The sequence below is a fragment of the Lethenteron reissneri genome, chromosome 33 (assembly GCF_015708825.2).
Source record: "Lethenteron reissneri isolate LAM-NWPU_2019-01 chromosome 33, ASM1570882v1, whole genome shotgun sequence".
NCBI lineage: Eukaryota > Metazoa > Chordata > Hyperoartia > Petromyzontiformes > Petromyzontidae > Lethenteron > Lethenteron reissneri.
This window is the reverse complement of record NC_083811.1, coordinates 3,378,055-3,394,733: the sequence shown is the minus strand read 5'-3', so window position 1 is coordinate 3,394,733 and position 16,679 is coordinate 3,378,055. Positions and strand designations below refer to the sequence as shown.

General features: G+C 41.5%; 1 protein-coding gene across 3 annotated transcripts in view; it reads left to right on the top strand.

The window, feature by feature from the left end:
• LOC133350207 (PHD finger protein 21A-like) overlaps window positions 1–16,679 on the top strand; it is a 48,669-nt gene that overhangs the window by 11,279 nt on the left and 20,711 nt on the right. For all 3 annotated transcript variants that reach the window (XM_061564308.1, XM_061564311.1, XM_061564309.1), the window contains one exon: window positions 14,985–15,047. In XM_061564308.1, the coding sequence (XP_061420292.1) occupies window positions 14,985–15,047 (63 nt within the window). The remainder of the gene's footprint in view (window positions 1–14,984; window positions 15,048–16,679) is intronic.

Genomic DNA, 16,679 nt, shown 5'->3' with positions numbered 1-16,679 from the left:
GCGGTAGTATACATCACAAGCTCCAAAGTAGTAAGCCCCACAACATAATTATTCTTTATCAAAAACAAGAGGTAAAACGATGCCAGTTTAATGTAAACCCGCTAAATATTACTGTACTTCTGGTTGCGTAGTTTGATAGCCAGTGGAAATGCAAGTTGATGAATATAGAGCTGGGAATTAGGCGTAAGTTGATAGCTGCCGAGGTTAGTGGACTTTACAGTGTTCCTGATGCGGCGGTTTCATATCATTTTTCACGCTCGCCGTAATCTAAATTGTCGTACGTTTATATATTTGAACCATGTGTTTTTTTAAATGAGGGGGGGGGGGAAATGCCATCTATCTCCCGGTTTGCTGGTAGCTTCATATACACGGATATATATTTATATATTGCACACGTGTACCATCACAGTAGGGGTGACTTGGTAAAATGGAAAGTGTTTACAGCAAGTGGCGATGAGCCTAACAGGCTTACGGATAAATCGTTAAATCCCTTCTGGAGCAGCAAACTTGTTGAAATGGTCTCCAGACTAACGGACCATGCACATATATACCCTTTGGGTTTTTTTATTTTTTACTGTAAAACTTGTGTGCCATGGATAGTTATTTTAAAATGTTTGAAAAAAAAAATCCCAAATATTTTTCTGGTTTGCAAGAGACTTGGGAAAATCTATCGGTTAATGTCTGAGACATTGATTTTGTTTTATTCAATAATTTCTCAGTACTGTATCGTACCAGTATTCCCTTGCAATTGTCTGCGCTGGAATTTTTTGGGGAATTTAAGTCGTATTTTGTTTGATTTAAAGCCCGTACTGCTTTGAAATGTGAAGGTGAAATTGCCGTATTTTCTCCATCTGGCAGCGGCAAATCCTAGCGTTCCTGCCAATTGCTCACACAATCATTTGGGGCCCAGCGTGACTAAATGTCGCCTACAAACCCACCCAGACTCTCTCTTTCAAATGTGATGTAAAATTTAACACTGTATTTTGGCAGGCATGTCCAGAGGACTTATCATGTTGTGGAATCAGGTTAACTGCTTTGAAAGAGTAGGGGGGAAAAGTTGTAGTGATCCTCATAGTTTTAAGCAAGGTAAGTATGAATAAAAACAGCTTCTTAATTACTGAACTTGGACCCTTTGATTCTACTAAATTGACAATAAAAATGTAACATTTCAACCCAGCCATATAGGCCACGCTCCATTTGGCACACTGATATGTCCAGTAATTGTAGTGTGCTCCATCACACCTTGTTGGGGCAGCCCACAGGGCCCTCCTTGGAAAAACCAGACCCTTCCAGTGCTGACATTTTGCAAGAGTGTGTGGGGCGGTGTCTTTAACAGTGATGGGAGGGATGCTGCGTGTTAAGGCGGAATGGGGTGGGTGTAGGGATTTCAGGGTGGGGTGTTGGAGTTGGAAGGTGGAGGCACTGGGGTGTGGGTAGAGATGGGAATGTATGGAGTCATTTTAGTAATCCTACGTGTGCCAGAATATTTTTCATTCTTTTTTCCCCCTGCTCCCAAAAATGTACGAAGGCAGATCTTGTCCAATACCCAGCCACCGACACTCTTTGAGATGACGATAACACATTAATTCCTACTCCTTTACATGTACTGCTTTGTTATGGAGTGGGATATTAATATATCTTAGCAGGGAAAAAGATTAGTGTGAAATCTCAGCGTCTAAAAAGCAGCATCTTATTAACACTGTATGGACGACATATGCTTACTTGACTACTTCTTGTATGATACACACACGCTAATCCATAGGCGTGTATATAGTTTACATATAAATAGGTCATTGAGTGGTCAGAGCATAGTGTGGAAGACTTCAGGATCCTCATTTGGGGAGCCCTGATTGAATTTTGCTTCCTGGCAAGTTGATGGCTGAGGTGGTTTGAGAATGAACGTAGGAACTGAATGGATAGCTGCTTCTGTAGCAGTATTACTGTATATGCGCTCTGCGGGGGAGGGTTGTGTAATCGGCGAATAGCACCCAGATTTTGCATTCGATTGCAAGACGTCTTTTACGTTCCGTGTCAACTGTGCTTTTGAAATTCTGGTTCGGAATGTTCAACGGAAACCTCTCCACGGGCCTTCTTCTGCATTGTGTCATTTTCATCCGTTAAGTACACAAAAAATATATTTACAATACGGCTGGGTCTATCTCAATATTAAAGTAATAGATTACTGGTTATCGGTTCTATTTCTCAGCTAGTCGGGAGGACGCAAATATACGTTTGAGAAAAAATAAGTCTCGCATTTGTTTTAGCGTGTGCCGCTGGAAGGGAGATGTTGGGCAGGGCTTGATGATGTTACCAATGCCATTAGCCACATCAGTCTGATGTAGAGGTGGTGGTGCCATTTCTTAAATGTGCCCGAGTAATCAGCCACAAACAAATGTAGTTTGATTGCAATGTTTAAATAATTAATTGACTAATTATAACAGCTCTAAATGTATACATATAACCAGTCTAGTGGTCAGTACTGACACAGTTTGTACAGTTTTTATCCTTGATGCTTTGATTCTAAATTCGCCCTCCTTCCCTCCCACTAGTTCCACTTAACAAATGCACCATCTGCTGCAAAATGGACGTCAAAACCCCTCTGACATAATTTGCAAGAGGGGACCTTTGTATGCAAGTATCCCCAAAATTCCTCTCGAAAATGTTAGCAACTATATGTAAAAAAAAATTGATGGACCTTTCATATTAAAGTTGTGCAGGTATCCAATATACGAAAATATAAGTTTGGCCAACATGCTCGCACGTGAATAGCGATTGATTTAAAAAGGAAATGTATTGATTTCAATACACTCTGCAGAGGAAGCGTTTTGAGGTCTATATAACGCATCAAACACACATTTTTGGCAAACTTTGAGATCGTGCCCCTTTCCATGGGTTTGAATGTGGCTTTAAGGTTAATTATTGGTCTATTGTCCGTGGCGAGACCATGTTTATTTGCACATTGCCTTGAACAATATTGCTCTGTGGGTGGTTGAGGTGGGTTTGCTGGTAACCAGTTGTACAATTCTTGTACTAAAAAGCCCACGTCTCAAGGCGTTTGTCGTAATAACCTGGTCACGTCAGATGGCACTGGAAGCACAGATCGTTGTTAGCCGTGTTGCTCGCACGTTGTAAGTGTTTTTATTTGTTGTGTTCTGACCAATCATTTGAATGTGTTTTATTTAGAGTGTCTTCCCAAGGCTGTAATGATTAAAATGAGGGAATTGTAAAGAAGTGCATATCATGTTTTTTTTGTAGTTTGACAAATCTTTGGTACGTGTCTGAAATATTAAAATGGCTATTTCCCTGGATAAACACAAAATACATAAAAAAAACAAATCATGAGATGTACAGTGCATCTTAGTTTTGCCAGAGCTGAAGGCCTTTTGTGACCTGTCGAAATATTTGCCAGCTCGTTAGTTACAACTGGTTTAATAAATAAGCATTGGCTGTAAGCGCATAAATATTCTCCATGTGGTTGGTCCGCGGATTTTTTTTTAATTCCCCCTTTTGTGGCTACTTATTTACCGTGTAATACTTGAAGCTTAAGAGGCATCTGCTTCATCACCGTTCTATCACCAACATGGAGGCGTGCATACAGTAGTGTGTATTCCGAATACGCTCGCCTTGATTTGGTTGCGCTTGTGCCGTTTCTTCCTACACAACGTGCATGCAGTGGTTTAGGAGAAAATAATTGCTGTTATTAAATTTATGGGGTACCAAAACATCAAGCCAAGGTAAGAGCCGTACATTTTTTTTACTTATTCTCTCCAAAAAGGGCCAATACTTTACTCGGATGGGGGTGGAGGGGTGGGGAGCTTAGCATGCTACGCCGTGAATTTTAATTGTGCCCGAGTGAAACCATTTACATTGAATTTCCCACTGCAGCTGATTGCTACAGTATATATATAAAAATACATTTCTAAGGGATGTCTTAAAATATGAATAGGCACAATTTCTTGCAAGTGAATTGGCAGGACCTCTATCGGATTGTGTTTTGAAGGGTATGTTTATGGAAAACGGTTCTGCATTTGCTTTGTGCTTAGTGATGCAAGTTTGCCTTTTGAAAAAAAGTGGGAGTTTTATTTTTAAATGTTAAGTCATAAAACTTTTTTTTCTACTGAGAATTTTGCTTGATTGCATGCTGATTGTACCGAGTGGCTTTTTAATTAGAACAACGAGTTCCTGTTTCGGAAACGTTGGATCGCTCGCTACATTTTCAGCCCTGTGCATAAATAAATGTCAGTGGGGTTTGCTGGTTGAAGGTTGCATCGGATGTCCTAAACCCCCTCCCCCGTCCACGATCTTGAACTGGCCACCGTTTTTAAATCCGTGTGACCGCGTGTCATTTGCATGCAAGTGTGTGTGGGGGGGGGGGGCATTTTAAGAGATGTCAATTTTTTTTTAAAGGGGGGGCTGGGGCAATTGGCAGGTGCCCATGACGTTGTTAGCGCAGCCTGCATAAGCAACTATTGCTCGTGTGCCTAATTGCGTGCCAGGGGGGGGGGTGGACCTGGAGGCTGAGATTTGTTCTCGTGCTGAAGGCGTCTCGGGCATGTTTGTGGTGAGCGTTTGCAACTTAACTGGTTCGCGCTAGTTACTGCTTATTTATGTGAACGTTGTAGTCATGTTTGTTCGACCAAACCACAAACCATATTACCGAATAAAAGAGCCTTTGCTTTGCATGGACTCTGTATTAAACATGCTCTACACGGGAATTATAATTGCAATGTGTTGTTATTCTGAGCCGTTTGCGCCCATAGCCGTGGGTTAATCCACAAGCCTGTTATTTGTTGTGCTCTTGTTTATTCATGCCTTTTGCCCAACCACCGTGCTGCAGTGTGCCATTAAACGGGGTTCATTTCTGCGTGAGCTCACGCAACTTTAGCGTTTGAAAGGGAATGCAAACGTATAATGAGAAAAGAGGCTGATTCAAAATCCAATCATGGACATGATTTGCCTGAAATCAATAAGTACTTATCTGATAGTTCACAATCTTTTTTTCCTCCCCCCCCCCCACGCAATTTTCTCCAAGCCAGTGGTGTATTCGGTGTACGCAAAAGGTTTCTTTAAATATGTACGGGTGCCGAAAACCATTGGTAATATTTCGGATGAATTGTGCGTGAAGGGACATTAGCATTCTCGTTGGAGCCAAAAAAAGAAAGGCAAAGTTCTACTGGTGGCAACGCCTGAATCCTCCTGGGCAGATGCCTGCAACAGTGTCATCGCCGTCATCGTCGCAAAGTTTGTAACTTAAACCCTTAGATGGAGACTCGAGATCGTTTTCTATTGGCTGTTGGGAGTCCCGAGAGCCCAAGTCGCATCTGACACTATTTGTCTTTGCCACCGTGCCCTGACTTACGGTCTTGGCTTGGCTTGGTGGCTGGCTGGCTGGCTTTTGTGTTTATTGCCACTGGCCAACACTGCAGGATGTTTTGATACAAAATGTATGCACCGCTCTGTATACGCTGCCGCAATTGCACGGATACAGATCTTTAATCCGTGCGCGCGTGTGGTTTTGTTTGCGCGGTGCGCATATACGTGCATTTTATTTACGTGCAAACGGAGAAGGGGGGGGGCATGCTTTTAATAAACTGAAAATGGGTTTAATTGTAAAATTTACTTTTTCGGTCCAATTAATAGATGGAGGGGGGATGGGCAAGGGGGGTTAGTAAAAACCAAAATGTATATGACCACCATTAACTGGCTTTGACTTCACAGCTATTTTTTCCCTTTTAAGTAATTGATGAGCTTGCAGCTGTGACCCCCCCCCCCCCTCAAACTCCCCCTTCCCAACGTGCCCCCCTCCCACCCTTCATTTGTTGATCTGCTTAAAAGGATTTTTTTAAAGGCCCCTTAGCTTCATTAATACTGAGGTTGCTCTAACAAACGGGCTTGCCATCTTTCTGCGTCCTTTCGCGCCGGGGCCCTTTAGGTTTTGGGATTGATGTAAAGAATCCCAGATAAGCAAAGCACACTGTTTCCGCCCCCCCCCCCCAACACACTCTGCTGAGAGATTATTTTAAATTGTATCTGTTTTGTAGTGTGTTTGTTTAAAAAACAAACTAATGACCAAGAAAACTGTTTACTATACACAAGTACGTGCGCTTCGGTTTAATGTTGCTTCATTTATCAAGATAACAGACATTGGATATTTATTTTTTATGTTATTTTTGTTGCAAGGGCAACCTAGTTTACCCTTACGGTGGGGAACAGTTATCGATTTTTTTTTGTACAATTTAGTTGTGGGGTCATTTTCAAATTTTGATTTGGGCGATGACGTCAACAAACATCGACCTCGCGCTGCATTGCAGAGTTATAAAATTATGAAATATAAAGGTGTCAAGTGTACAGTACTCTCCAAATGTATAAAGACAAAGATGCCCCGTATAGCCTGTGACAGATTGTTGGGGCAAGTGCAGTTAGCGAGCACCTATGAAGGCCGGCATGGCACGCAAGGGGGTGAGTGGCCAGCACCACGCACGGCCGTCTTCGTCTCCCTCGTGGCGATCTTTACACACCGCACCAGGTACTCATTTGTGGCTGAGTCGACTTAGGGGAGACCCAGGACCGGTTTCAGGTAATTGTCACTGGTGCTGGCCGTGAGCTGGAATCGAACCAGGGTCGCCAGGTTAACCACTACACCACCGCTCCCCACAAATATATAGACACAGCGGGTACAGTATACAAGGTTTAGGAAGGATTTTGTGGCATCACGCTGCATATATTCTTGCGTGCAAACGCGTTGTTTCACGTCCAATATCCATTGCTTAGTTGATTATTATTATTTTCATATAAAGCAAGAAAATGGCATTAACTCAGTCCAGTGGCAACATTACTTTTGATTGACGATGACGAGTGTTCGGACCCCGAGCGCATGAAAAGATACAGCGTTTGAAGTCTCCTGCGTGGTGCTGATAATAACAAAGCAGTTATTTCCCCAGTGACGGAGCAATGGGGGCTTTATTCTCAGCCTTTAGCGAAGAATTGATGATAAATTACACAACCGCGCTAGCGTTCAACTACATAAAAATACCATTTGCAGTTAAACATACATTGGCCTACACTTAATAAGGATTTCTCTTTTTGTATTCAAAATCGACCCTGGTGAAAACCATTGTTTGCAGCAGAACATTTAGTAAGGACACCTTTTTATATATAACGTTATAGCCATATGGGGGAATGCTTGTAACAAAGCCAGTCTTCCCTGGCAGATGATAATTGCCTTGAAGTTGGAAGAGACCAAATTAACTTAAAAAGGGGGGGATGGGGTGCAAATTCAGAATAAATTGGAATGTACCATCTTAAGCCGTGCAATAAATGGGCTTAACGTGTACCATTTGCCATATATATTTTTTTGTTTGTATGCGCGATCCAGTTGTAAGTTTGCGTTATGGAGACCAATATGAACCCACACACAGATGTAGCCGGAGTAAAAGAGAGACCCAGAGACTGTTAATGTTTAAATAGTGTAAGAGATTATTCTTATTACTATTAGAGGAGTCCCACAAGCCAAGTGTCTTTTTTTTTAGATTTGAAGCTTTTGTGACTGCAAGGATTCATACTCTTCGGTTTTTTCGGTAGTCACGGAGGTAAAAATAAGAATAATAAATTGAGTTATTTTCATTTTTATTTTTTTATATATATTTCTTTCTTTTTTACCTACGTGACTTTACCGAAAAAACCTAAGAGTATGTCTTATTTTTGTTCCCCTTTTTAGTTTCATTGACTGTCGAACAGATTTCACAAAGGGGGGGGGGGCACATTGGCACTGGAAGATGGAGGAGTCTAGTAGTGATGCACTGACAAGCTCCCCCAAGTACACTGTAAAACACTAGAAGCTGTTTACTGGAATACACAAAAAGGCTCTAATCATTTTCATCTCTTGAATGTGATTGATTTTCAAATGCATGTAAATACAACGGCAGCTTTGTAAATTATTAAAACACTGCCTAAACTAAGCAGATCAAATGTCTTTTCATGTGAGATCGTGGATTCGTTATTATGTCCGTGCGTATTGTTTCTGCACGCGCAAGTATCGTGTGTGTGTGTGGTTTTTTGCAGTATTCATTTTCTGTTGTAATTACACTTTTTTAATGCATTTTCGAACAAGATAGCCCCCTCATTGTCACTTTCTCTCCACTTGCACAATAATAATTAATGTAGACCACCCGGTACTGTATATTTTTAGGCAATCGCATTTTCTGCGCAGTTTTTTTTGTTTCCTATTCCGAACGCCGCTTCGAAAAACACAAAAACAAATTGCGTTCATTGTATTCATAGCCTGCCTGTCCTGGCGCATGCGAGGATTTTTAATTGATCCGTGTTTACTATTAACCACGCATGTAGCTTTGTGTGTAACAATACGAGAACACACACGGAATCCCACGTTGGTGCCTTTTTTCTAAAGTTTCCATGGTAACCATGATTTCGTCAAATGAACGTGAAGGTCGCGACCATGCTGAAAAAGGTTTCTTTGGAATCCATTGTTGAAATCTATTGCACATATTGAACCATTTATTTAGAATGTTTCTAAGCACGATGAGAGAGGGCTTTCTTTTTTTCGTGATAAGTATAGTCATTTCAAGGTCTGGCCTAAATACATTGATTGTTGGACATCGTAGTCAAATTTATGTTTTGTCCCCCCCTCCCTGCCCTCTCTCTGTGCCACTTACTGCAAAAGTAATTTTGATAAACATAATTTGACAAATAAATGTATCACGCTGTGCTCTATTGAGGAGTGGGTGCGGGTGGGCCAGGGGGGGGGGGTGGATACTCAAATATTTATAGCGGCAACTGTAATAGTACGGGCACTAAATAAAATTCCGAATATCATTTTAGTATATATCCGATTTAAAAAAATGTAATCGCTTCCACTCTTGGCACGCCGGCACGTGGCACGTACTAAGTAAGTAGCGTCAGAAATTGTCCATCGGGCGCGGCGGTGGGTGGCGGGGTTTGCGATTTCGGTAATGTGCGGACCTTAAACGGAGGGATGGTTGTAGGGCAAAGCTCTCTCGCCCTTTTCATGTAAGCGTCCTGCTGGTTTTTTTTGGCTGGCATCCTGCTGCCGTCCATTCAGCCATCCACACGGGATGCTGTTTTGTATGCTGCTGCCTCCCGCAGTAACTTTCCTGCGCCGTAAGCCGATGCGGAGTTTGTGGAGAAAACGTAGCCGGTATTTGGGTAGTGGCTTTTTTTTTCTTCTAGAGGATCTGTTTCAACGTTTAAATTTTGTTTTATTTGTTATAAGTGTGACTTTTTCTTTTCTTATCTTGCAGCACAAAATCATCGGTAGTGTGACATGGTATAGGTGTATGTAGAAATGGATTTAATATACCCTGACCTTGATTCAACCATTCACATTGGCCATGACCTCGGTTTAACGGGCAAACTGTACACAATTGTACCTTACAAGATACTGGCACGTTACACATGCAAATTGAGTTATATTATTTGTAGCACATTGCGGTGCAAAGCAATCACAAAATAGCCGTTATATTTCAATGGAACAGTTTAGCATCCGTTTAGCCCTGCACACAACACATGGACACTGCCGGCATTTCGCAAGGCAAGCATCAGACTCGCACCTTTTACGCTTGAAAAGCACTCGCCAAGCCTTTGTCCTGCCGTGTATAATACTGCATGTTTTTAATTTGCTTGCACATCGGCATTGTTTAGTGGCGAAGGAAGGGACATAACTCTGAGATAGCAAAATATGTAATTTTATCCCGGTGATGAAGGTCTAATGGCTGCAATGCTCATCAACTTGTATTTTTCTTACTCGGAATACGGTAATTTAAATTTCATGATACGAATGCATGTTGTGAAGCGTGGTGTGCGTGACATTGGGGCTTGCTCGTGATGGGACATTTTGATTATGCATGTAAAGATTATTGCTTTCAAAACAATACAGAAAAATCACAGCCACTGCTGCCTGTTGTTTTTTTTTACTTGGATCTTGGCTTTGAGGATGCAGGGAGTGGTGGCTTAGTGGTGGTATACAATATGGTGTCTTATGCATTGTAAAGAATGACTCGAGGATTTGTATTAATATATTTAACTCTGGGCAGAATGAACAGAACGTTCAGCTCTGGAACTGCGCCAGCCGTAACAAACTTAACTTTGCCATTATAGAAAGCGATTCATTTGTTGAAAATGGCTTTAATCACATTTTTCAGGATAAGATATTGTAGGGCTCTTCACTGTTAAAGTAATCTGTTCATAGAAATGTACTGCACTTGGAATATTTTGTGCACAGTTCAATTTAAAACAACAAAGGTAGACCTATTTAAAAAAAAAGTAATGCAAGAGCCTATTCGGGTGAATAGATTTGTTTATATTTTTATAGAATTGTTTCCACAATCGATTAATATCGATTTCAAAATTCATGGACTTGATAATCAAATCCAGCACAATTTTAGTTGCCATCGAGCCGATTGGCACGCGAATACTCAAACAATGTGGAGCGTTCTGCTTAGTCATTTGACAACCGGTTACGTAAAAAATAAATGCACAACAACTTTCAGGCCTTTGCCATTCCACTGCTGGTCTTCACCCATGCTGTGTCAAGTCATGGGCTATTGTTTGTATATAATTCACCACGCTGGTCAGTGTGGATTGGTGAAGGTTGGTTAACCGATGATCTAATTTATTTGACCGCTTTTTGCACGAGATCATCGGTGACTCAATTAAAATTAACAAACCCCTGGATGCAGTATATCAAAACCTTTTGCATACGAGCGGATGAATTATAAACAAGCACCAGGATGTGACTGGGCATAGTGTACCACATTTACAAAATGTTGTCATTCCTTTTGGACGTGACTTGTCTGGCATTTGCTACTGGAACATCCAGTTTTGTTTTTCCCCTCTATGCTTTGTAATTAATTAATGACGCCATAAAAAAAAATTTGGAAGATAAGAGTGGTCATCGGCCGAGTGAGATTTGATTCACACGCTGTTTAATCCCTGTCGACTGCAATAAAGAAAAAAAAGCGAGTCCCTGCGTGAGCCAAGTAATTTTTTTCCCTTCCTGCTTAAGCTTTGAACCCCAAATTGTGCACAACAGCTTTTGGAGGCGTTCACAGCCTGAACTTCAACACCGTCAGCAATGAAACGTGGCATGTCGCGGCGTTGATGAATTTCCAAGTCACGTGCTACATCAAATCCTCGCCTCCGTTAGATGACAAACGCTTCCATGCTAATGCATTGCACTGTATGAATGTAATGTTTGTTTGGGAGAACGCTTTACACCGTGACTGGTCTAAAAGTGTGTTCTTCTGCGTCGTGTTAATATGGCAAATGGTAGCCAATTAAGTGTGTTGTGTGTGTCACTGAATATTCGGTACCTGTGTTTGTGTGTATGACAACCCAAGGGAAACGCAGTGGTTCCCGTCAGTGACGGCAAACTAGAAAGCTCCGCTACATGACATATGAAAGAAAAAATGGGTTGGAAGAGCAGTCTTACAACTTTGATCTACAGGTAGGACAGTATGGTTAACTCTTGCCTTTTGGGAGCTGTCAGATGAATTAAAATCTATTTTTATAAGTGCCAAGTGCAAAAACCCGTGGCGCGCGTGGGGTGTGATTGGCAACACTTGCATACCGATGACAGTTGTTGGATTTTCCTTCGTCAACAGAAAAACACATTTTTTTTTCCCTTCTTCTTTTAATATACGTACAGAGTCCAGAAAATTAATGATAGTTGGCATTACCCACAACGTGCGTTGTTGTCATTTAAGCAAAGGTGAAAAGAGAATTTGCATAATGACCTCAACGTTACCAAGCTGGACTTGAACGCAATTAAAAATGTGCAAGTGATGAGACGGTACCGCCACTGGAGTGTGAAAGTGGCAAAAAAAAACATTACATTTAGTGCGCACGTTCCGAATTGTTTCAGCGCTTGGGCTTATTACGGATTCAGCTCGGAGGGGGCTCGACTTGCTGATTTCAGTAATAAGCTCGCGGAGAAAAGGGATTTTTTTAAAAATGTTCTCTGCTCGTATCGCTCTCTTCCAGGAGTCGTTGCCAAGGTAACTTGTTGGTGCGGGTTGATTGGTGGATACACTTCCCCCTGCTAAGAGACAAAGTGTATGTGTAGGCGGTGGTGGTGGTGGTGGGATGGGGGAGGTTGCTGGGATTGTACAGAGTGGTGGGTGGTGCCGAAGTGGGGGGGGGGGAGTAAAGGGGTGGGTTGGTGTTGAATGAAGATTTTTTTTTATCAGCTCTCAGCAAAAGTCCAGGCTGAGACGAAGCTGCTTTGATGTGTACATGAAACCTTTAGACCGCACGTTTTATACTTAATCAAATAGTGATTTTTTTTTCATTCTCGTCTTTTGTTTGATTATCAGAACAAAGCAATAAAAGGGGAATGTTCTGTTTAACATTGAAATGCAAATAATTAAATGTATTAAAGACTTACAAGGTAAAGTAAATTACATTTTTTTTTCTAAAAACGCTGTGCGTAACAAAATATAAATGGGTTCTCATAGTATCTCTAAGTGCTTAAAATGTACGATTTTGCTGTTGCCGTCAGTAGTGTGTACGTACTAAAATTATATTGAAATGAAAATTGTTAATACGTTTAAAAGTTTAAAGGTGCGGGTGAAAAATATGATTTGACAATGTCTTGCATATATTTATATAGGAAGCAGAGGATGGGATTTTGCTGCGGGCTCCGTTTTATTTTAAAATGGTCTCGTCTCATACCCAGAATTCCTTGCATTCCTCGATTGTGTTGTTCTGGCAAGCTCTGAAAATATTAAAGGTTTCGATGGAGCTTTTGCCAAACAAATTGGAAATAACAATTACTTAATTGGAAATTTGTTTAGGCGTACACTTCTCCAATTTCCTATAAGGCTTGCATCTTTTCTTCATTTAATTTTGTAACCATTGTACTGTTGACTCGTGGCAAAAAGGGGGTGGTAGGGAAGAAGAGAAAGGCTGGTGGGTGGGTGGGGATCGAGTTTGCATAATGGTTCAGTCCATGTTTTCGGGCTGAGTCACCATTCTCGCATTCAAATGAATGGACTAGCCCAGGCAGCTGGGAGCCAGCTCACGTGACCCCATGCCCGCCCAGCAGCATCCTGCTCATTGATCTGATCTCTGACTGATGACCTTTCCTTATAAATAACAAATGGAGGGAACCTTTAAATATAACAAAGATCGAATCATTAAACTCCAATATACTAAGAAATTTGCATAAAAATAAATCCCACACGTAGAAAGTCCTTCCGTGGTTAATTATGTATTTTATTGATTCCATTGATTTATCTGGCGCAGTAGCTCGTAACCAAGAGCATGCTATTTAAAAAAAGAAAACGTTGCGTTATTGGATGGTGCAGTGTGTTCTCGAAAAAAGTGCACCGCGTTCTTAGCCTTCCAAAAGGAAACTTTTGCAATCGCGTAGTTTCCGCAGAAACTAACACGGCTGAAAAGTGAGCAAATGATACTTTGTGTTTTGCGCAAGTTTGTCCGATTATTTTTTAGCTCCAATTTAAAAAAAACGGCTGTGTAAGTGAAAAAAATATAGTTGGCCATATTTTGAAAATGACATGTGCATGTATTTTTTTTTTTGAGGACCAAAAAGGAACATGATGACATAGAAATTGTGATATGGAAGAATGGGGGCAGGGGAGGAGGGCCTGTCCTTACAAATTAGGAAACTAATCACGTCTAAATCCCCTGCAACAATCGACCATCTGCCGGGGCCTTGTAACGTTCGCAAACGGCGTTTCTCAGTGTGCTCACTACAAAAAAAACTTCTCCTCTGTGTCTTCCCTTCCCTCTGTCGGTTATAGCCTGGAGCAGGAATCTCTCTAGTCGTGAGTAGGAGATTGGTAATTTCCAGCAGAAACACGGTGATGCTCTGCCATCCCGCTGATAAATGTAGGATTCGTAAGCATGCCAGTGTCAGGTTTTATGCCAGTTTCTACACTGCAGGACTTTGAGCCATTCTTAAGTTGTCATGGCAACTGTACATCTCATCCCGATGCCTTCCAAATCAATTTTGTGTTTACTCTATTTTTACTTTTAAACTCTGGCAATATATTGTGCACTGCAAATGGTACGAAAGATGTGCTTTTAATAATAACCTCCCTCCTTCGCTTTAAATTGTAAACTCCGAAAATTATGTTGCTGCTGTGATGTGATTGCGACAGTTTATTGAAGCCTGAAGCTGCTCGACTGTCGGTTGTTTTTTTTTCTCGTTCCTTCTCTAAATGTCAGGGCGGCTTATAACGTCTTTGGGTTAATGGTGGCCGCTCAATACATTTAAAGAACCATCGCGAGTTTAGTTAGTTTCGAATGCAGATAACGAAGCAATCGGTTAATGTTTTTGGTCACTTCAAAAGCTTTTAACAGTAAGGGGGTTAGTTCTCACTAATGTCGCATTGCATCATTGTCCACTTCAACCTACATCATGAGAAACCGTTATCATTTAATTAAAAAAAACCCACCCAAAATATTTCCTCGTGGGGCGTAAAGTGCTTAATTAGCCCAAAGGTCATGCGTTCTGAACTCCAATCAAGTCCCATAAGTTCTTCTTGCTGTGAAGACCATATGCTTTGAGAATACATGGGAGTTTTGCGTCACGTTTAACATGGGGGAGGGTCTTTTTTTTTAATCAGTCGTGCATTGTCGTGTCGCTCTCCCAGCCATCGCCTTGATGCCTCGTCTTGATTTGTATTATCCCGGACTGGCCCCCTTTTATCTCGCGTGCACTTCGTTTACGCCTCTCTTTATGAAGTTGCACTTAGTAGCAGCCTGCTGAGCCGAGTTCGTTATCGACAAATTGGATTTCGGGCTGCCAATCCACTCCTCAGCAGCAGGTGCAGACTGGCAATATGTGTCCTCTGTTACTCAATTATTTGTACATTTACTGCTGAAATATTACACTGACTTATAGGTGTGTGTGACATTAACCCTTGCCTTCACTGTTTTTTTCATTCCCCTTTTTGTGTGTGTTTTTTTTTGTATTTGAGCAGAAAAAGGTTGTGGAGCAGCTGAGAAAAGACTTGCTTATCAAGCAGCAGTCTGCAAGTACCCAGGTGAGCTTCACAGTCTATGCTTCATATCCATTTGCAGCATTACACATTTAAAGGCTTAAAACGAATCATTGCATTTTAACTTATGTGAAGTGTGTTTTTGTGCGCGGTTTTTTTCTTCACATTTGCCTGCTTCATCTTTCCAATTTGCAAACAAAGCATGAAATGTTTTGTTGGCATTAACATCGATAGCTGCGTGCGGAACGTTGGTGTGAGCTTGTGATCGTGATGAGCAGTGGTGCTGTGGAGATTTTTTTTTAAAAACATGTTCCCGTTCTTCAGGCAAGCTGTTGCTCTCTCAAATTGGCTGTGAGAATAAAACTTAGAAATAAAAAAAAATATTATACCGGACTTGCGTTTGTTGATGTAGCCAGCGCTTCATTAGTATGTACACTGCAGTCCGCGAGATACATTTTGGTTTTGCTGGAAGTCCTTGAAAATCCTGCGTCCTATATATTTTACTTTTGTAATTTTCACATGAAAGGCTATTTCGGTGGAACAATGTCGGTGGTTGCTATGCGCAGGTATGGTGCTTAATTCAGGGCACATATTGAACCGTGCCTAAAGTGGAGAGCCAAGTCGAGAAGGCTTAAATAAGAAACCAATTATAAATGTTATACCATATGGCTATTGACACGATTTTGAAAATTATAAAATAAAATAAAAATTCTGAAGCCAAGGACATTTGAGTTAACTCGGTATGCAGTAAAATTAGCAACAGATATAAACAGTGCACGCCTTGTGAATGGCAATGTCAGCACATTCATCTGAAATGCTGCTGCACACGCCTTGTTTACACGGAGCCCAATGTCAAGCAGAAGGAAATTGTTGCGTTTCACGGTTCCGCTGAATGATGCGCCATCATGGGCGGTGCTCGAACCAACCTTGATCTTGGGACATGTGCACACTGCTTCAGAGCAACCCCCGACGCTCCTCAACAGAGCCCAATATTTGTATGTTTTGCTGAATCGTGCCAGTGTGTTTTTTTGGTAGACGAGAAAAGCTGTGAAGTTACATAGGATAAGATGTGTGACAAAGGCCGGTTTGAATAGCCTAGAGAGGGGGGGGGGGGTAGCAATGGTTATTTGCATGCAGAGTGAATGTCATTAAAAGAACGTAGCAAAAAAACGCGAGGCTTTATTTTAAGTCTTTGTGTACCCGTGGCGGATCCATAAGCTAGTGTACGTACAAATGTATCAGGCACACTTTTAATTCTCTGAATGGCATTGCAGTACTGTAATCATTTAATTATAACGCACTCTAGAGATATTTGATATTTACGGCTTATGCGTTTCTTTTGGAAGCTCGGTTCTTTTCATGCCAAGCTGGCAGTTAAACATCCTGAAAGAAGTTTCATTTGCGTTGTTCCTGAGGGAAAGAATAACGGAAAGGAGTGCAAGCATTCAGAAGGATGCTCTCTGGTGGCCGTAAACGTCTATGCAGAACCCTTTTGATAATTATTTTTTCCTCGCCTCATGCGAAACGGCCATTGCTGCCTTTTACTGATTGGCAGCAGGTCTTGCTGACATTTAGCTCTGCAGCACATTGTGCCTTTGTGCACGCATCCTTAATCGAGGGCTCTGCCGAGAGACGCACTGTTCCTGCTGCTCAAGACACTGCATTCAGGGCGTAGCG